The 20881-nt window shown below is 52.4% G+C and overlaps 6 protein-coding genes across 6 annotated transcripts; 1 reads left to right on the top strand and 5 right to left on the bottom strand.

Moving 5' to 3' along the window:
• Positions 1–437: 437 nt before the first annotated feature.
• J7T55_009019 (bc transporter) lies at positions 438–5489 on the bottom strand (the record flags this gene model as incomplete). Its single annotated transcript, XM_053141940.1, has 3 exons — positions 438–2204; positions 2264–5311; positions 5379–5489. 3 exons carry the CDS (start codon positions 5487–5489, stop codon positions 438–440), a joined length of 4926 nt encoding a protein of 1641 aa, XP_052994860.1.
• Positions 5490–8496: 3007 nt separating this feature from the next.
• Positions 8497–9812, top strand: J7T55_009018 (uncharacterized protein; the record flags this gene model as incomplete). The annotated part of the gene is made up of 3 exons (XM_053141939.1): positions 8497–8842; positions 8901–9024; positions 9107–9812. 3 exons carry the CDS (start codon positions 8497–8499, stop codon positions 9810–9812), a joined length of 1176 nt encoding a protein of 391 aa, XP_052994859.1.
• A 404-nt stretch (positions 9813–10216) lies between these two features.
• Positions 10217–11161, bottom strand: J7T55_009017 (uncharacterized protein; the record flags this gene model as incomplete). The annotated part of the gene is made up of 2 exons (XM_053141938.1): positions 10217–10624; positions 10676–11161. The coding sequence occupies 2 exons, from the start codon at positions 11159–11161 to the stop codon at positions 10217–10219; spliced, it is 894 nt and encodes a 297-aa protein (XP_052994858.1).
• A 397-nt stretch (positions 11162–11558) lies between these two features.
• On the bottom strand, positions 11559–12714 carry J7T55_009016 (uncharacterized protein; the record flags this gene model as incomplete). Its single annotated transcript, XM_053141937.1, has 2 exons — positions 11559–11673; positions 11744–12714. 2 exons carry the CDS (start codon positions 12712–12714, stop codon positions 11559–11561), a joined length of 1086 nt encoding a protein of 361 aa, XP_052994857.1.
• A 3784-nt stretch (positions 12715–16498) lies between these two features.
• J7T55_009015 (uncharacterized protein) lies at positions 16499–17470 on the bottom strand (the record flags this gene model as incomplete). The annotated part of the gene is made up of 1 exon (XM_053141936.1): positions 16499–17470. The coding sequence occupies one exon, from the start codon at positions 17468–17470 to the stop codon at positions 16499–16501; it is 972 nt and encodes a 323-aa protein (XP_052994856.1).
• Positions 17471–17956: 486 nt separating this feature from the next.
• On the bottom strand, positions 17957–20188 carry J7T55_009014 (uncharacterized protein; the record flags this gene model as incomplete). The annotated part of the gene is made up of 7 exons (XM_053141935.1): positions 17957–18100; positions 18208–18334; positions 18640–18694; positions 18774–18879; positions 19159–19264; positions 19626–19861; positions 19934–20188. 7 exons carry the CDS (start codon positions 20186–20188, stop codon positions 17957–17959), a joined length of 1029 nt encoding a protein of 342 aa, XP_052994855.1.
• Positions 20189–20881: the final 693 nt, after the last annotated feature.

Below are 20881 nucleotides of genomic sequence, written 5' to 3'. Positions count from 1 at the left end.
GGTGGGTGGGTGGACAACCCGGACCCTGGAAGGCAAGATTCAGGTGGTTTAGGGCGATTTGGTCAGGGAGGAAGAAAAAGGAGAGGGTGGTTGGAGCTGGAGGAGAATCAACGCCTATGCTCGAAGAGACAGTGACCTTCGCCTCCATGAAGTTGCAATAATTATCAAGCATGCTAAAAGTACGTGCGGTAGTCAAACATGACAACACCTTCTGCATATGTCTTCCAGTGCTGCGTATGCTCGAGCCTCAGCCAGAGTGTCTGAACACATCTTTGGAGGGAGGAAATTACACCCGACAGGCAAGCATTTTGCAGTCAATGAAGAATCGATAAGCAGGATAGTTCTTTTGCGTCTCTATTTTATCTATTAAAGTATTTCTAATTTCCCATAGCGTTTATATGGTACGTGGTATCATGTATGCATTTCCCTCCCAGCAATCACCGCCAGAACCTCCACCACTGCTTGGTGGTGGCTGCGCCTCGATCATCCTCCTCTTCCCTCCCGACAACCCGCAAGAATACCTCGTCCAACGTTGTCGGGCTCACACTATAGTACTCAATTCCCAGAACGTCCTTGTTAGCCTCGAAGAGCTCAATCAGCCCGGGGGTATCCAGACCCTGCGCGTCAGCTGGACCACCATTTGGCGTACCGCCGCCGCTGGTGTCCCCTTTCATATCGATTTCGTCTTGGACGACGTTTCCACCAATCTTTTCAGTTTCCTTCCCTCCACCGACCATACCGTCCTTCCTCACCCTGAATCTCAACAGCCCATGTGCTCCACCTCTCGCGCCCCATCGCTCGAACTCGACACCTCTGACCCTCTCGCTGATCCAGTTCTTCACCTGGTCCATCTCGGCCTCGGTCGTCTCCGGCGCAGATTTCAACACAATTTGCACGACAAATCCCTCGCCCCATCTCTCACCTAGCTCCTTGCCAGTCCCAAGAGCCAGCATCCTCCTCTTCATGATACCCACCCTGGTCGCCAGCCGATCCGCCTCCTCCATCGAGTGCGTCGTTATCAACAGTGCTCGCCCAGGCGCAGCGACACCGAGCAGGGTACGCCACATGACCCTCTTCGCGGCCGCGTCCATGCCAGAACTCGGCTCGTCGAGAAGCAGCACCGCGGGGTTACCCATAAGCGCGATACCCAAGCTCAGCTTGCGCTTGTTACCACCACTCAGCTTCTGCGCAAGCCTGTCCGCGAACCTCACCAGTCCCGTGGCCATCAGCACCGCCTCCACGTTGGCTTGCACATTCGACACACCCCGAGCACTTGCATAGAACCGCAGGTGTTCCCGCACGGTCATGCTGTCCATGGCGTCGAACTGCGGGCACACTCCTAGGTTCTGTCTGGCGGAGGCCCGATGCGCGGTTATCGAGAGGTTCTCGATGAAGACATCGCCGAAGTGGCTGCCATCCACTCCACGAGACGGTCGGATGTCGCCGCGAACCAGGGAAATCGTCGTCGACTTTCCTGCACCGTTGGGGCCCAGCAGCGCAAAGACCTGCCCGCGCGGCACGCCGAACGTGACGTCTTGGACCGCGTGATTAGTGCGTCCGAAGAGCTTGTGCAGGTGTTGCACACGCAGGCTGTCCGTGTCGGGCGGGGCTTGTGCGTCGATCCGCTTGATCTCCGTCGCGACGGCGGGGTCGGTGACAGCTGAGGATGCGGAGGTTGAGAGGGCGGCGTCGTTCTCGGTGTCGGTGTCGGTAATGGTGGACTTGCGGGTGCGCACGCGGCGGCTAAGGTTGGTCAGGAATGCTGGCTTGTACCCGCTGTCCCACCAGACAAGGACGGTGAAGAGAAAAAGCGCTTGGACAAGGAGGTAAAGTATTGGTCCACCATATACGGTGAGTGCTCCCGGATATGACGCGATCGAGGTGTCGCGGCAGAGAAGCGAGAATTCATTGAGCGTCAGCAGCAGCGAACGCAGTAGGTTGCCTGCAGGTGTGATTGTCGCATACGCAAAGTGGGCAGTGGTCAGGTCCGAGTTGACGCGGTAGGCAGGTGAATACGTGAGTATGCTCATGTACATAATGAAGTACAGAAGGAAGAAGATGGCTTGACCTCCTGCGGCTGTGGCGAAACAAGCTAGTTGTGAGTTGGTGACTAGGGAGACGACGTAGCAGAGGAGTATGGAAGTCAAGCCGTAAAGGAAGAATACCACGAAGAGATACCCCGGTGCATACCAGACGCCAGATGCCTAGAGACATTCATTAGTATACCAGCCTAGCCCTTCGCTTTAGTGGAGAATAGACTCACCCCGACGAAGATGCCAGTTACCACGGCGCTGACAATCAACACGAACAGGAAATCAAAGATCAGATATGCCAACCAGAGAGGCCCGGCCCTGATGCCGTTGCTGTAGTGCAATGCTCTCACCTTCCTCAGCCGCTCTACACAAGGGTACAGGGCAAAGAAGGCCGGATACACCGACATGGCCAACCCAAAGTACAATATCAGCTGCAGTGTCTTGCCTGCACCTGGAGCGAACGGGACTGCAAAGGGCTGGAATGACGTCGTGATGGATGTCTGCTCGATGACATTCCCAATTGCATTTAGCGTAAGCACACCATATATTACTGCTCCGTTTCCAATATACGCCATCGTCGCCACGGGATCCTGGCCGGGTTGCAGGAAGAAGCCGCCCGGAGTTACGTTGTGGAAATTGTTCGAGACGTAGTCGTTGAACTCGTCGAGGGTATCAACGAGGTGGAAAGAGCTCGCGTTGAGGCCCGTCCGGTTCGTCAAAATGTCAACCGATATCAGGTTGGAAGGGCCGACCGGTATGAGAGGAGAAATGTTGAGGGAACTAAGATCAGACACAGCGGGTGCGCTGGATTGAGCTCCAGGATCGCAGCCCACGGCTGAAAAGCCATCCAAGAACAATGTCACCAGTCCGGCCGTGATCACTGGTAAGAGCACCGCCGCCAAATAGGGCAAGTAGTTCCGCTTGAGGATGGTGAACCGTTTACGGACCAGAATCAAGGTCTGCTTTGCTATGCCCGTCCCTCGCCCTTCAGACATCTGGAGCGCAGGCTCCTCTCCAGACGACGAATCAGAGTTGGGCGGCTTATCAAGCTTGTCCGATGTGCTTTCTGGCCTCAGTGCAAGAGGTGCATCGCTTCCTAGTTGGTGATCGCCCATTTCCTCCGCCAACTTGAGGAAAACATCTTCCAGTGTCGGGCCTATTATGTCGTAATCTTTGACACCACTCGAACGCAGTTCGGCAATAAATTTTGATGCCTCGGAAGAACCGGGGAACCAGTATACGTGCCTGTCAGCAGTTTCGTCCCTTCGAACCTTCTCCGCGGCTACGAAATTCTGACTCCTAGGAACAGATATGCGGTAGCCCACGCCGACCTCATGCTTCAGCTGCACAGCTGTTCCTTTGACTTTTAGATTACCCCGGGACAACAAAACGACGTAGTCTGAGAGAACGTCGGCTTCATCCAGGAAATGTGTTGTCAGCAGGAACGTGCGCTCGCCGCGCTCGGCAAGGAGGATGTCCCAAATCTTTCGTCTTGAAAGCGGGTCGAGGCCCGATGACATTTCGTCGACGCAGCACACCCGACTGCCTCCCGTGAACATCATTGCGAGCTGGAGCTTCCGCTTCTGACCGCCCGACAGAGTGCCGGACCAGGCCTTGATCTTGTGGCCGAGATCACAAGATCGAATGAGATTCTCGAGTTGTTCTTTGCTGTCTCTCGCGCCAGCTGCTTTCAGCTGGTTGAATATCTTCACGTGTTCGTAGACGGTGAGCTCATCCCAGAGCACGTTCTTCTGCGGGCACAAGCCCAGGCCGCCCGTTCCGTCGAATTCGATGGAGCCATTGGTGATGGTGTTAAGCCCACAAATCGCGTCTAAGGTTGTACTTTTCCCGCTGCCGTTGGCTCCAAGGAGAACCATAATCTGCCCGCGACGAGCCTTGATGCTGAGGTCATTGACAGCGTGCACTGTCTCAGGCACTGCGACCCCAAATTTGCCAAGGACGTTCTTACGAAGCCAGCTAGGCGTCCAGTGCTTGGAAAAATTAGAGAGGATGATGGCATGGTCCGACGAGGACGTAGTCGTCTTCCTTTCTCTCGATATGGTGCCATACAGCCATCTCTCGACAAGAGCGCCCAGGAGCGGGAAGACGATGATCTGGATGATAAGGAAGACCCAGAACACAATTCCAGGCAACGAAGATGAGCCACTAGGCGCACTGTCGATGAGGTTCGTGGCAACTGACTTTTGTTCGAATCTCGCCATGTGGATGATGAAGAAGACGTAGTTCATAGACGGGAATAGCAAGCTGAGGACGGCCGTGGCGCCTGTGTCGAAGGGCCCTGCAACCTGAGCGATAATTGCGAGAATGACGGCTGTCATGGTAACCGTGATGCCTGACAGCTGAGCCTTGCTGAAGAAGCTCGCGCCCAAGATTGAAAAGCTGGAAAGCGCGAGGCCTATCAGAATGTGGTATATGATGAGGATAGCATAGCTCGTGTGAACAAAGGACAGGGCTCGAAGAATCGCAGCCATAATGACCCATCCAGGAAAGTAGATGATATCGAACGCGAGATGGTTGGAGAGTAATCGAGCCGCCTGATTGTGCCAAGCTCGTTTCGTCGGAGTCATAGCTTCAATCAGCTGCGAAATGCCCAGTTCCCGTTCAGAGGCCATCAGCCCGGTGAGTTGATAAGTAACACCGCAGATCCCGATGAAGTAGGCCACTCCGAGAATACTAATGAGGGCGCCCATATAGAGCCGGCGGATCAGGGCCGCCCTTTCCTCGGCGGTCGAATCGGTGAATGGGTACTCGTCGATCGAACCTGATCCGAGGCTTGCAGAAGTACCATTTGCAGACAACGACCCAATAGCGGAGTCAATGGCGCGCTGAAACGGGAGTGTATAGATTTCCACGTCATTACTTGTGCTGTCCACGAAGATCCTCTCCCCAAAAGCCCCGTCCATTCTGAGCGTATAGTTCCAGACTCCATCACTCCCTTCAGTCGGCGAGGAATGAAAGGAGGCGGCGCCAAAGCACGTGGTTGCGCCGCGCAGGGAGCTGGCACAGCTCGTGAGCAGGTCGACATCTCGTTGCACGACCTCGACAGTCTTTCCAACATTCTCGACTCTTGCAGACACGGCATTGATGACCGACTCTATATCTCCGCCAGTGTTCCCGTTGTTGACGAATACCACCTTGTTGTGGTTTCCGGTCGAAGCTGCGAGGGCATTTTCGAGGCTTCGTATAGGCGTAGGGGAGCCTATGCCAAAAGTACTCGGGGGAACGAAGAAGTTCTTGGCATAAGAAATTATAAACATCTGCAGCAGAGCTGTCAGTCAAGCCGGGGTCTATTGCCAGGTGCAGGCGCGGCAGGGTAAGGCTTACAAAAATTATTGGTGCCAGGAAGGCTCGTATGGTGGTGAAGAAGCCATGGCGAACAAGGACGATGAGAAGGTTCTTCTTGGTCAGGGTCCAGACCTGGCGCATCAAGGCCATGATGTGATGCTGGCCGGCGCAAGCCAGCGCTGCGCTGGTTGTTTAAGCTCCCGAGAGGTCGGTCAAGGTTCGGTCTGAAGGTTCATGCGACGTCGGGTTGGACTGGCGGTTGAACACCCGGAAGGGCCGGAGACTCGGAGACGGGATGTCATAAAGGCACGGCCACCGCTGAAATCATGCCGACAGTAAGTGCCATAGACACAGTGGAGAAAAAGAGAAGTCCAGAGTACACTTGTACAGGAAAGGAGCCCAAATCGCCCGCAATTAAGGGAGAGGAAAAAAGAAAAGGGCAGGCGAATAGGGAATCGAAACACGAGAGTCGGGTTTGGAAACGTCTGCGGACGGACTTTGGACCGTCGAACGTTGCGCACGTTGGTCAAGGCGGGCCGAAGCCGAGCTCCCGCCAAGCAGCCACTGCGATCCGTTTTACCCACACCGTGCCACACCTGGGCACGGGCAAATGTCAATGACGCCCCGACTGGCGGCTTCTGCCCCCCCCCCCCGGCCAGGAGGAGCCCTGCCTAACCTGCAGCACTGGCCGCAGCAGCAACAACGTCGACTTCTCCCTGCCTCTGCCTCTGCTTCTGAAGGCGGTCAGCTTATCGATGCGGTTGCGACGCACACAGACAAACATCAATACTCGTATTCCGCCACCTTCGACGCGTGTCCACACATCATGGCTGCTGACGCGCGTAGTACAGGTGATACTCTACTCGGTGCAATCCGCCCTCTCGTCGGCAGAACGCCGCGTCCCATTGCTCTGTCGCAGTCATGCAGTCGCACGGTCCAAGGCCTGGCGAGGCATCCTGTGGCTCCAAGTGCCTGCCAATGTCGGACGAGGCTTGGTCCCGTTGAAGTTTGATGGCAAGAGCCGATGAACGAGCGCTGCCAAGCTGGTAGATAGATGGCCTCAGTGGGTTAAATCCCGCGTGCCCGTGTCGCTGAGGTTGCCAAGTGCTCGGACTCTGGAGGCTGTTCGGGGAAAGATTTACGAAACAGCATGAAATGGATCCTTCCCGAGGCTGGGTCCTAGAACATGCCATGTTCCTCCCCGTGCCGTCCTTGTCCGGGCAGAAAACCTCACTGCCTCACGGTCGTATTTCGAACTGACAGGTTGCGGGAATCCAGCTCACACGGGGATCAACTTGATAACGAAAGACCGTTGGGGGTGGTGGGAGGAAGCTCTGATCTAGATGGGAGAAACAAAACCTGAATCAACCCACAAAATCGGCCAACGTATCGTATTCGCCGCAACCCTCCCTCCATTCAACCCCCGGCTTTGACCTCTGACCCTAGCAGCCCAATCTTCCGCGTTATTCCCGTGACCCGTGTTCACTGCAGGGTGATCAGAGAACAACCAAAACAACGACGTCGTCACGAACTCCTCTCGCGGGCTGCTGCTTCTATTTCCAGTGGTCAAAGCAACTTTTCCGTGGGTGTAATACTTGCAATATTTCAACCATACGGAAAGACAGTTTCATGCAATGCTTGCGTCCATTGTTCTACGTCAATTTCGACGGTTGTTCACCCCGCGATGTAGCCTGTCTGCTCAACTTGAAATTACCGTGTCCTCCATGATCCTCTCCCCCCATATGTCGAGCATGTGTATTAGAACTCGTGAAGGACGGCCCCCTCTGGCCCTCTGGGTCTTCCTCGGGAAGCTCCTCGATGTTCTCATTGTGGTGCTTTTCCCCCACCACATTGTTGTCTTGAGGGGCGTCGAGCGCATAGCCTGCTGCTCAGCAGCTTTTTGGTCTCTTGCTTCAATCTCAAACTCACCAGGGTGCCATCTGATGGTGACAGGTCTTTCGAAGTTGATCCAGCCTTCGGCATTTTCTATGCAGCTATGTACCATTAAATAACTCTAGCACAATCCCCAAATATATCTCGCATGTGTTCGGCACTCGGTCAATCCCAAGCCATTTTGCTTGCTCACCTTATGAAGGGGCTGACAATGATCTTCAAAGGTCTTCAGAGACGCTGACAATCATTGTTCTTATTTAGAAACACAATAGACCACTGTGGCTCACACAATGATTTCCCCACCAAACTCCCTGCTACACCTTTTCCTAGCCTCTACGGAAGGAATCGGAAAACTTGCTCTCATCTGATATGGTCAACATTCTCCATTGCTACTGTCACTTTTGTGGCTTTTTTTCTTTGGTACTTGAAAACTTCCCTCTTCTGCAATCCTTTCCTTCGCCTACTTCAAATATCGCCCTTCTTGTCCCACAGGCTTCCCTCCCTCTTGACTTACAATTACCCTCAGTTTTGCTCAACGACTTTCCTTCCCTTTCATGTGCAAACTGGATCGCCACATAACTTTCTCTCTCTCCACTCCGCATCGAGGGTTCACTCCAAATTTTCTGCCCAAAAACAATTGCTGCAAAACCGCAGCAAACATTCTCTTGGTAGGTTTCTTTGCAGCCTCCGATCAAAAACGTTCTTCATCATCCTCAGAAAGACATCGCAGGCCATCTCTTCCGTCTTTAGCATGAGCACTAATGTTTTTCCTCGCAGTCGTCAATGGCTTCAACAGTTTCAAATTCCAAGCACCGAAAGAAACTTCATGCTCGATCGAAAACCAGACTGTAAAAACCTCAAATCAGCACGAACAAAACGACAAGCTCTCGGCGCTCTCCACAAGACTCCAACCTCTAGTATCACAATCAGCAGCAAGATTCAACAGTAGCCTGGTTCCGCAGCAAGCGAAACGACCAAGCTGTTCAAGGGCCACGAAATCCACCTAGACCCTAGTGAGAGCAACACAGCCGACACGAAACCTGGCTGACCACCTTACTCGCTTCTCTACATTGACCTTCTGTGGGGTTTTCTCCCTCGAGATAGCCCGCCATGGGATAACCTCCTGTGGGATAACCTCCTGTGGGATAACCTCCTGTGGGATAACCTGCCATGGAATAACCTTCCATGGGATATGGTTATGCGTCTTGGACGGTACCAAATTTGGTGCATGTGGCTCGGTTCTGTTCAGATATAGACTGAAAAAATGCTGACCTCGGCACTTGGGGGCGAACCCCAGGGCAATTTCAACCCCGACGACCTCAGGGCGGAGAACGAAGATGATGACGGTCCCATCACCGCCGATGACATCGACCAGCTCACTAGCAAGCTCACCATCGACGAACAGCACATCTCGGCCGGCCTAGAAGAAAAGACCCTGGGCGGCCTCATCCGCGTTCTTATGGTGCAGATTTACTGGCGAGCATCAGCCCTGTTCTCTACCACGTATGTTGCAGTGCAGCCATTGGTGAAGAAGTACACGAAGACCGCAAACGAGTACTTCATCGACGAGGCGGGCTGTGCCACGATCGCCGAGACGTCCAATGTTGCAGGTCTGGCGTATGGATCGTCGTCTTGTGCTCGTCGGAGATCCGTTGCAGCTTGTACCAGCCACCATTTCGGCTGGGCATCGATATGCCAAGCGCACCGGTTTTCCACCTTCTCCCTCCCATCCTGTCAACCCTCTGGCACGACAACACATGCTGTCTTTGCTGAAGAAGCTCATGCTGGACGGGTTTCCAGTCTTTGTGCTCAAAATCCAGCGTCGCACGGCGCAGGGTCTCTTCGACTTGTCGAAAGACATTTTCTTACGACAGATGTGATCTCTCTTACGGCCAAACTTGTGAGGTGGAGAACCACGACCTCGGCCAGCGATGCGAGGATTGGGCAGTGCGCAAGCTCGGAGTCGAACGGAGCCCAGGCGGCAGCCTGCTGCCGTTGTTTGTCAACATCCCTAGGACACGAGTCCAGTACACTGAGGTGTCCAAGTCGCGCTCGAAACCCCTCATGCTGGATGCGATGATCAGGATCCTAAACCGGCTGATCCAGGGCGCAAACCTTTCGCGCGGCGACATTGCCATTGTGACGCCATACCAAGCCCAGCAAAACGAGATCCTGGAGAAGATGGGCGCCGATGTCTCAGTCATGGACATCGACAACAAAGTACCCCTGACCACAGCGGACAGGGTACAAGGCAATGAAAGACCGGTGGTGGTGCTCCTAGCTGTGAACACTTCGCAGAGTGGTGCAGGGTTCTTGTGGGACTCGAACCGCATGAATGTCATCAGCACGAGAGCGTCTGATTACTTTGTCGTTGTGGGAGACATCCAGATGGCCGCAAGAGAAGCGTCGGAGAGGACCATGCAATCAAGCGGTGGTTACATTGACACGAGAGATCTGGAGGCCTGGATCCGGTACTTCGAGCGCAACCGCCGGGTGGTGGAGCAGTCGGAGGTGCAGTGGTTGAGCGAGGATGACGCTAGTTTTGGTCCTGAGAGGTTCCATGGATCGCAGGATAATTAATCCGCAAATTTCACACAATTTGGTGCACGTTTCGAGTCTACGAGCCGTGAATCCTAAGTGACGTCTCACATAGAAGCATGAGCCATGATTGCTTCAAAGATCTTCAGCTGCTGGGCGTGGTAGGGTGTCAATTGTCTGCTCTATTTTGCTGATGCAAGCTTCCTCAAGCCCGATGCCATGGCAACAAATGAACTTCCCAAAACAATGTGATCTCAGACACCCACAAAGGCATCCACCCACAGTCCACCCACAATCCAGTCATGCCCCCCAAGCTTCGTATCAGCACGGCAGGACGCGGTACCAGTGCCACCTTATTTTCACGGCGATGACAGCATGCTGAGAGAAACATGACCTTGCCCAGGGGAAAATGAAATTTTGGATCAAACGTCCAAAGCTGGAACCACTTAGGCTCCCACGTTGTGCTGCGGGGCATCGAAGTGATCCTCTGTTGGAATGCCGGGGTACAGATTGTATGCCGGAAGCTGCTTGAGCATGTCACAGGCATCCTTCATTTTGTTCTTCTCGAACGTGACGGCCTTGTCGCGAATCGTGTTAATGGGCCTTAACAAGCCAAATGGCTCCTCGATGGGGCGAGTCGAAGGGAGAGCGCCATTAGCCCAAGTTGTGATACGATTCCGCGCAATGAAAACTGCGATGGCGAGATTGTAGTGATTGACTCGTGTGACCTCATACTGATCAAACTGCCGGAAGGACTCGTAATACGCCTTGACTTCGGACATGCCAGCGAGGTATGTCATGGGAACAGTTGAAGAGAGAAAGCCGCCACTCTGGGTGACGAACTGTGTGGTGACCTGCAATCCTTTTAGTGTGAAAAGTCTTCAAGGTTCAATAGTGACACTTACCTTGGAGCCGTTCTTGAGGCTGGCCCTGATCAGCACCTGTGCGCCCCGCATGCGATCCCTGTGTGCCGTCCTGACTTCGTAAGGGGAGATGGTTTGCTTGGAGCCCCGAGTCTTGGTGACCTTTCCAGTGACAGCACCCTGGCGGCGTTTGCTCTCCTCATTGACCTCCTTGGACGTCGCCACCTCCTTGTCAAGGCGACCGACAGGCACTGTCTTGTCACCCATTCCAGTTGTGAGGCTATTCGCCTCGGGCAACACATGGTATTGTCGGCTCATCCACATACCGAAAACGACAGACAGAAAACGATCAAATTCTTTCGGAGTTGGCTCAGGGCAATCTGGGCCCTGAAGCATCTTCTTTGCGCCGAGTAGGGCATCCTGAAGGTTCTCTTTTTGCTGGTCGGTGAGGTCGGAGGGCTTCTGCTTTACCACGTGGTTTGCGGCTGCGGTCACGCAGGTGCTCCGGGAAGTGACGCGGTCAGCCATCTTGGTGGTTGTTCGAAGGTTTTGACACAAGTCAGCCGGAAATGGTGCTTCAACGTGTTCTCAAGTGTGTGGTAGAAGGGGTAATTAGCTGAGGCCAGCAGAGGGAAAGAAGCAGCACTTTTATAAGCAGCGCTTTTGCAAGCAGCGTGATGGGACCCTTGGACAATGGCCCAGGGCTTTGGGACAATTTCATTTTAGTTAATCAACTTGGAAGATTTTCGGACATCAGATGAAAACGTTTTGAAACTGCAATGACCAAAATCGCAGCGAAGACCTTAACAGCTGTTTGGTCAAAGGTGTTTTCTCTACTGACAAACGAGATGATAAACTGTGTAACACATGAATACAAAGTTGCAATTTACGTATGTAACATCGACACCAGCGTCGTCATGCGAAATCACGCCTCTCCGTCGAGAGCCTGCTGGAGAATGGGCTTTCCCTGAGAAACAGCGTCCAGTATTTCTGCCCAAGTCTGCTTCATGAAATCTTCGTCCTTCGCTATATCTCCAACCCTATGCAGATTTTATCAGCTCAGCTTGCCGACCAAAGCCCCTTTTTGCGATGTCATTGAGGGGGCCTTACGGGGACAAGATATCATGGTGCCACAATCGTCCGTGGCTCTCGGGGCCCAGAGCCGTCGCGCTAACCAGCGATCGAGAGCCTTCTTCCGCGGTGCGCGCAAATACGCCTTGGAAGAAGAAGCCTGAAATCTGTGACATTGTGCCGAAATTACGGCCCAGGTCCGTCTTGCAAAGCCCAGGGCAAACCGCATTGACGATGATATCGGGATGCTGAGGACTCAGCAAGGACGTGGAAGACTTGGTCACTCCGCGCGCCACGGCTTGCATGACTGCCATGCCCATCAACTTGACCATGCTATAGCTCCTGGCGGCATCCCATTTCCCCTTGTCATTGCATGCCTTGAGCAGGCTGCCACCCGCATATTCGTACCAATCCTTCTGCACCATGTCATGACCATGACTGTTGACGAAAGTCAGATGGGCTGGCTTGATGCGAGCTGCCGCAGTGGCCCGAAGTAATGGCAGCAGCAAGACTGCCATGAGCGCGGTAGAGAGCACGTTAACCTGCACGGCCATCTCCCAGCCGGCGGAAGATTGCTCGAACTTCGGGTTGGCGAGGCCAGCGTTGAGGAGCGCCACGTCGAGATACGGTGTCTCCTGATGAAGGTTCCGCACGAATCCTTGGACTGACGCAAAATCAGCGAGATCGACTGTCAGGATCGCGATGACAACGTCGCCACTGCTGCGCCTGGTGCGCTCGAGAATGCGATTCTTGGCGTCCTCGCCTTTGGCAGCAGAACGCACGGCGAGGATCAGCTTTTCCGCACCGAGGGCCACGTACTTGACTGCTGCTTCGAAGCCTAGGCCCGTGTTTGCGCCCGTCACGAGCACCGTCTTTCTTGCAAAAGACACCTGAAAGTCCTTTGGTGGATGCCTGCGAGACCACCACATGCCTCCAAGCATGCTTAAACCCGGGGGAGGTCCACCCGGAGACTCGCAAGCGGTAATAATGTCGAAGCTTGAGCCCGCCATGATTCCTCGATTTCGATTATTTTTGTTGGGTTTGAACGTGTTCGGTGAGGGAAATGTCTGTACAATTATCTGTGGCCTTGGAAATGATTTGAGCAATCGCCAGATCTCACATCACAATTGCAACCTGCCTTGGTCTGTAAGATTTATATCGATGGTGATAGGCACAGGCTCACGGCTGCGGATAATCAATTGCGGACGCCAACTCGATTCTTCCGCAGATGCTGCGGCTGCTAACCCAATTCGGCACTTACAATACTAAGAGTCGTGAGCGAGCCTTAGGCGCGTTATCCGATAGGTAGGCGCCTTAAGAAAATGCACCCAGAACCGGCTTCATTAACAGGTCTAAAGTGCCTTTACACTGCTTCTTACTAATGGAGGACGGGATACCCAGTGTGCTACCATTACAAACTTAGCAAATCGGTTCTTACGGAAAAGTCTTTAATTATCCCCATACTGTATTGAAAAAGCTATCGTGCCTGAGATACATGTCATCAATTATAGAATAAAAACCAGTCATCTTGAAACTGTTTATAGTTATAAGCTTTTGAATTCTGACTAATTCGTGATAACTATTCATGCCTTTTCTTACATCTTCTGATGTTAAGCAGGTACTCGGCCGCGGAGATTGAGTCCAGTGAAGTGGTATGCCTCGATGCTTCCAAGGTTGAAACTGCTACTACATATCCTGGGACACATAGACACTGAGGAGGGAGATTCCTATGCCAATGGTCTCAAAACCAACCGGGGTCTGAGTAACGAGCCCAGAGTCACTTTGCAGGACTTGGAACTTGACGACACAAGAATTAGCGAGGTAGTCCATATTAGAGTATCGAGAAGATTCTCGAAATGCATAGGTATGTTTCCCCTCAAGGTTCGTGTGACGGGCGAAGAAGGGAAGGCAGGGCTATCAGATCAGCCCTGGCTTTGCCAATCAGCCAGTCCCAAAACTTCCTATCGTGGAAACTTTCCGTCAATTTTCGTCAGGTATTGGATAGGATATGCGCTAGTATTAATATTGGTCTCGATCACACAATGGATATAAAGGTTCTCTTTAGATCAGCGGTAGCCATTACAGTCCACACTACAAAACTCATGCATATAAGTTATGTACTAGCCTGCAGATGAACGCGTTTTTTAGTATTTCTCATAGATCAGCAGCCAGCCATCACGGTCCACACCACAAAACTCATACACACATAGGTTATGTACTAGCCTACAGATGAATGCGTCTTTCAGTATTTCTCCTGGATCAGCAGCCAGCCATCGCAGTTTGCGGCTTGAATCACCAGGTCGCCATCAGGGTGCACACTGTTGACTGCGAGTATAAATATGCAGGTCCCCCCCCTTCCTTTCCCTTCTTCTTCCTCCTCATCAACCACACACAGTCCCCCCTTTCCTTTCCCTTCTTCTTCCTCCCCATCAACACCCCCCCCCCCCCCTCACACACACACACACACACAAACTTTCAAACTCATTTCGAATTCAATTCAAAACAAGTGCTAACTACAACAATAGGAGAAACTCAACAAAAAAAGACACGATGCCTTCCAAATCTCAGAAACAAAAGAAAGTCCCTCTCCACCGAGGTCCCACAACAAGGACGAAGTTTTGGGAGCCAGCCTGCTCCTCAACCTGACCCAGCTAGGAACAACGCCGAGTCTTCGTACCGTCTCACCCCATCTGAGTTCCAAGGAGACCTGGAGCGACAATGCGCGCCGCAGTAGCGACCATCGACAAATCGGAAGTGACACCCTCTAGTGCTGCCGCTGGTGGGTGCAGCAGGCGAAAGCCTTGGGCACCGTTCTGGTCCCCGTGTGGCCCGGCGGTTCCACCAGCGGTTGTCTAGCTGGGTGCCCGATCAGCGCTTGGGGGTAAGAGCCTGGCAGTGCAGGTACCGTCTTCGGACGAGGGCGGCTTGGCTGGAGCTGAGTTTATCTGCTGGGCGACGACCTCCTCGCGTTGATTTTTGATTTTTGCGTTCTGTCATTCTGGCGTTCTGGCGTTCTGGCGTTTTGGCGTTTGGAGTTCTGGCGTTCTGGAGTTTACGGGTCAGAGCCTAGCAGTGCAGGTACCGTCTTCGGACGAGGGCGACTTGGCTGGAGCTGAGTTTATCTGCCAGGCGACGACCCTTTTGTGCTTTTTCTTCTTTTCTTGGGTTTTGGAGTTTACGGGTAAGAGCCTAGCAGTGCAGGTACCGTCTTCGGACGAGGGCGACTTGGCTGGAGCTAAGTTGATCTGCTAGGCGACGACCCTTTTGTGCTTTTTCTTCTTTTCTTGGGTCTGCTTTTTGGGTCTGCTTTTTGGGTCTGATTTTTGGGTCTACTTTCTGGTGTTTTCTTTTTGTTTGGTTTCTGGAGGAAGAGCCTGGCAGTGCAGATACCGTCCTTTGGACGTGGGCGGCTTGGCTGGAGCTGAGTTTATCTGCTGGGCTCCGACTCCTATGCGTTGTCTTTTAGGGCGTCAAAGTCGTATTCTGCGCCTCCACGTGGTGACGCCTGGATAGTACCAGAGCAGAAACGCAATAAGAATCAGATAGTTCTTGATAGGTGGCAACTAAATGTAAGACTTCTTGGTCTTTCTGAAAAGGCACCGGCACGCTTTTTGTTTCTCGTGTGGCTCTTGTGATGGTTGTTTCCAAGGCTAACAAATAGCCATGAAGCAGCTTCCACAGTTACTCACTATGGCTGACATGTGATATTTTGGCTGCCTTAGGTTGGGAAAGGTACTGCTTAGCTCGCCGGCCGGGTACCGCCTAGGACCTGCAAGGCTGCTGGTGCGGTGAGGCTGCACATGATATAGCCAATTACGAAAGCGGCAACGTGGACCGCGTCAACAGTTATTACACCTGGTGTCAGCATCTCCTGTGCGTCTCCCCATCACACCATCGTTTCGAGGACAGCATCTCATTTGTTGTACCGGCAATAACCCTGGACGGGCTTTAGTCAATGGCAATAACTGAGACCGACACATTGGACTGTCCACACATAAGAGGCCGCTTAGTATGGAGTTGACTCTTTGGCATCTGAGATCCTTGACGCGTCCTCACCTCATGATTGCTGTGGCAGGGAAGACTGGCTCTGGAAAATATGCGATTGTTGGTATTCGAAGTTGGCTTGGTTGTGGTTCTGAGGGCAGAAGGGCCCCAGGGCATCCTATTTAAAGACGTGATCTGACCCGTTATTCACTGATCCCCTATTCACTACCACAATTGCATTGGCTTCCGGGCGAGAATCACATTCCTTTTTTGATTCAGTTGTATAATTGGACGAACGCAACAACTTCCATGACTTCTTGGCCTCGTTTCCTGAGGAAACAACGGGACATCGTGGAGGTGCTCTCCAAGTGGTATCCTAGGACGATGATTGTCAGACTCGCAACTGTAACATGATTGCACTCAAAAGCAAAGAGGAAACTGCTTCTCAAACCAAGATTGTAAGAATCGCAACGATTCTTTGTTTAAAAAAAACGAGATAGAAATTGAGAGATATCACGATGATGAAAAGTGATTTGACTTGCATCCTTGGCTGTTATGTTCGTCGTCTCCCAGAGTTGTGAGTGCCTTTGCCTCTAATTCAAAATCCGCGCACAGGAATTTTCGATAAAGTTGGCCACTTGTTCTGTCTTTGGATCTTCTCGGACATTTGTACACGATGGTTTCAATTGAGAGGGGTTTATACAAAATGATATCGCTTTCGTCAACATAATCTTCGTAATGAACATGATCCTTGCCAGCAAAGTCATGCTAAATTAATCATTAAACACCAAACAAAACCTGTTGAGAATGTTACCAAGTCAAGTGCTTTGAAGGACGAGGCTTGGCGCCACAACTCCAGGAGGCATCTTGCTGATCCACAGCGGAAGCCTTGTAGGCCGAGGACCATCCGAGAGTGAGGACCACCCAGACGGCAGTGGCTGTGATCACATTCCTCGTGGCGTCGTCCACCACTTTGGGCGGCGCTTCGAAATCCTCTGCAGTACCATAACTAGTTGCCGGCTCATGATAACTGTCCTTGATGTGAAGGGCTGACTGGGTCAAGGTGGCCAGCACTGCATGTCTGCGGCTGTTGGAGCGGATAATGCTGAACTGAAACGTGACTTCCGGTGCCTGTGTCGAGGACGGAGGATGGTCATCAAAGCCAGAGGCCCGCCTCTTGGAGAAAACCCATCTTGTTACCGACTTCACGCCGTGCTCGTCGATGTTGGTGAATTCGAATGACCTGTTCTGGTGATTGGTCGTAGTCCAGAGCCGGCCGTCTTCCAGAATAATTTTGTTGTCTTTCCGCAGGACTGCTATGACCTCTCGCCCTATTACTTTCTCCAGGGGCGCCATGATCGTGTTGTTCCTGGCTGGTTGTGCAGTCTCTCCTGACTGAGCGTCATCCTCACGATATCTCGTCAGCAACACATCGTCCTTGTTGAAGCGAAGAAGCCGTTCGTCTCTCAGGCTTATTTTCCCTTCCAACAGGCCCTTCAGAGCTGAAACAAATCTGATTGGATCCTTCGGCGGCGCAAATGATATCACGTCAATATCTGGTGTGCCGTGGCTGGTATCCGAGGACACTTTCTGTATTTGGAGGAATTGTCTCGACCGCAGGTGTTTTACGAGGTGTGTCTTGTCGATGTAGATGGGTGCTGGGTATGCTAGTGCGTACGATCTTTGAGGAGTGTCTTGGTGTCTACGCTTTCGTCCTGAGGAGTGTCTTATATTACCGTGATCCTCCTTCGAGCTCGGGTTGCTCTCCACGCGTGAAGGCATGATTGTTCGGAGGCAGTAAGTTGATCAAAAGTATGTCAGTGTATGCAGAACGTCAAGAACTATGAGTGGTTATACTGGAAATAAGGTAAAATAAACATCGGACGAACTTGGGGAGCCTAAGATATACATATATCGGCAGACGGAAGTTTTAGCCCCCAGCACAAAATGAGTGGAGGTCAGTCAACGTTAGATTGTCAACGTGGGATAAGCCCGGCGGGTTCCTCGGTGCGCGCCCGAAACGGAAGACTCGGCACGCCCTGTGTCAGCCCATCAGAAACTTGTGTCGACCTCAGTAATAAAACCTCAATTTGTGCATCTGACTTGCACAAGTGGGAAGGTCAGAATTGTGGCTTGCTACATATGGAGGATGATCAACAAGGCCCCTGTCGCAAAGCACGTTGTAGAAGTGACACAGCCCCCAATGAGGATGCACTTCTCAGCCTGTTCTCGAAAATGATTCGAGAATACCTCCGTTCGGAACAGGGCCTAGGGATTGGCGACCGCTGCGGCAAGGAATAATCCGATTTGCCTGCTCAAGTGTTTCACTGCCGTAAACTCTTCAAATATTGATAGCCTGTTGTTTTTGGTGCTCCACTCATTCTCTATACGAACTGCTGCCTTGTGCATAAGCTATGCCAGACATCAAATTGTCATCAAGTTGGATTTCTCTTCGACTCCTTCTGCTTCCGTCAACTGCTCCGCTAACCTTACTAAGAACTCCGGATCCGTCGGCTTACACATAGATTGGGCCGAACGCCGCGGTCTTCGGCCTCGAAGCACGGACCGACCGGCTTGATGCAGTTCCGACCGAGATTGTGATCTATCTTTTCATCGGGCTTGTCGTTGCACCCGAGGCTTGTGAAGCTTGCAAAACAAGTATCGTCTTCACATGGAAAAACGCATTGTCGAAATTTCAGTCTAGCGGCAAATTTTACAATTCTGTCCAGTCTTGCCTCGAATTACCGCATCGTTAAAGTCCCGACGCAGCCGGGGGAAGCTGATCACGATGGACCTGGGCGCTTTGTAATTAATCCAGGCGTGACAGGTGTCAGAGACACTTAATCACGGTCTGGAGCGATTGCAACCCAGCAAACCAATGCACTGGGAATAACCAGGCTTCATTGAACACATCACATGGCTCCAGACCTAGTCGATCCTTGAGTACGTACCTCGTTGCTGTACGAGCGCTCGTGATTGAATTGAGAAAGGCCTCTTGTTTTCGCCCTGTAAATCTGTGGCAAGAAAATATGAAGAGCGTAAAGAGTGGAGGAATCAGAAATGCAAGTGCAAAAAGAAGCCATACCATGTCCGAGCTCGCATATTATGACCAGGGGAGGCTGACTTGATTCCGAGTGTCCGCCCTTACCGGTGAGTTTGGCGGCTCCGACTCCGATCATGTCTCTCATGTTCTATGGGTCACGGCCGTGAATGCAGTGCTCATTGATTGGACGTCAGCTCTTAGGCCTGGCCATCACAAGGCAAGACCCGGGACGCACATCAGCAATTCGTGATGATCACTCGCGGGCGTAAGCTGCGGGTGGGCAGGGGCTGACCACTGCTTCAGGGCCCCTGAATGCCGATAGGCTGTATCATAGCTCCTTCAGATTGATCAATGAGTGCTGAAACCATTCGCTGATGACTGCCGTAGAATGGTTTGATGCCTTCCTCTCGACAAGAAGAAGGCTTACTGTCAAGCTGCACATGGCAGCAACATCCGCATCAGAAGTTGTGAGATGTGAAAGCTGTCTGTTCTTCTGCGGATGCGCAACACCAATTGAAATCTTCGGGCGGAAACTACAGTCAGTGCATGAGAAACGTGCCAGAAGCAATCTATATTGTAAGCAATCCATTCTACAGGACATTCGTTGCGGAGAATCCTCATATCGCTACAGCAAACTTCCAAGATCACATACATGTGCGGACTACAATGATAACATCTAGTCCATCTAGTCCACGACTGCCTGGGATTCGAGTCCCTTGCAGCAGCTACTTAAACATCAACATAAGTCGTAGGAATCCATCGAGATACTTGTACTTCGCAACATGAGCATACGCACCAGGCAGGCCACGACTTAGTCACGGCGCCTTTCATGAACCCAATGCCTCCAAAAACGCCTCGGAACGCCATCAGCGACGGGACTTCGCCAGCTCTGACTGCGCAGTTGCAGTCGGACCGCCCCTGACCCTGTCACCAGCCACCTTCTTCTCCCCCTCAGTAATATCATGGAGAGTCTCCGCGTTGATGGGCTCGCCAGAGTGCTTCTGGGCCTGAGCTGTAGGACCTCTCTTCAGAGGGGCACTCTGACCGGTGAGGTCCTTCTCAGCAGCCGTGATCTCCGAAATAGTTTGAGCATCGAGGATTCCAGTGTGAGTCTGGGGATTGTTCCGTATCTGAACGCTATGTAAGCGACATGAAAAGACAGAAAGCCTCATTCTGTGGACTCAAACGGGCACACTACTCACCTCGTTGCTCGCCTGAGCTGCCTGTGACTGTGCTGTAGCAGCAGGTCCGCCCGCCACAGGAGCGCCGTTGTGGGTGATGGCTTCCTCTCCCTTGGCAATGTCACTTACGACGCGACCGTCGGCAATTCCCTGGTGGACATGTCGCTGGGCTTGGGCAGTGGGCCCTCCCTTCACGGGGTCGGCCTGACCAGTGAGCTCCTTCTCCTTCTGGGTGATCTCAGAGATGGTCTCAGACTCAACGGTGCGATCAGCCATTTTGGTTGTTGTGGATGTGTGGAATGGAGATATCCTGCTTGAGATTGTAGAGTTCAGATTGGGATGAGCGTGCGAAAGCCGTGCAGGGACGTTTCTTGAAGTTGTGGCTGTCGATGAGAATGATCTGGAGAGAAGTCTGGTGTTTGAGAAGAGAGATCGAGCGGACGACATCTTGGATGGCGATTGAATTGTCTTTCAGGCTGCTTGTCTGTCTGTTCCTTCCTAATGCTGCACACGAAAAGTGTCAAATATTATCATCCTACGCGCTTGCGCTCACTCATCCAGCCTTTGCTCCTCCCTAATATACCGTGTTTTGTGTGTGGTTGACAGCCTGATGACGTCGGATTGGAAGATTTGGGCTATCGGTGACTTCACCATTCCCAGTGCTTGTATGTGTGGCGATCGTTGCTGCAAGAGCAATAGCACTAACGCTGCTTGGCTCATTTTCAGTGACGCCATGTTTGCGAGTTTTCTACTACGGGCATTGAAAACACCAGGAAGAAATGCTCCGACTGACCCTGTGTCATTCCTTCCTGCCCATGCAGCGGACTGTAGGGAATCACTCCCTCGCCATTGTGACTGCACACCTCTGCAGCAGGTTGCTGATGCTCACTTGAACATATGCCATTGATTGCTAACTTGGCCTGATTAAGGTCGCCCCAAACAGTCTTGGCTGAAAATGTGGTCTCCTGA

This window comes from Diaporthe amygdali (assembly GCF_026229845.1).
Source record: "Diaporthe amygdali strain CAA958 chromosome Unknown NODE_10_length_1141467_cov_65_626103, whole genome shotgun sequence".
In the NCBI taxonomy this organism is placed as follows: Eukaryota; Fungi; Ascomycota; class Sordariomycetes; order Diaporthales; family Diaporthaceae; genus Diaporthe; species Diaporthe amygdali.
This window is presented reverse-complemented; position numbering and strand designations above follow the sequence as displayed.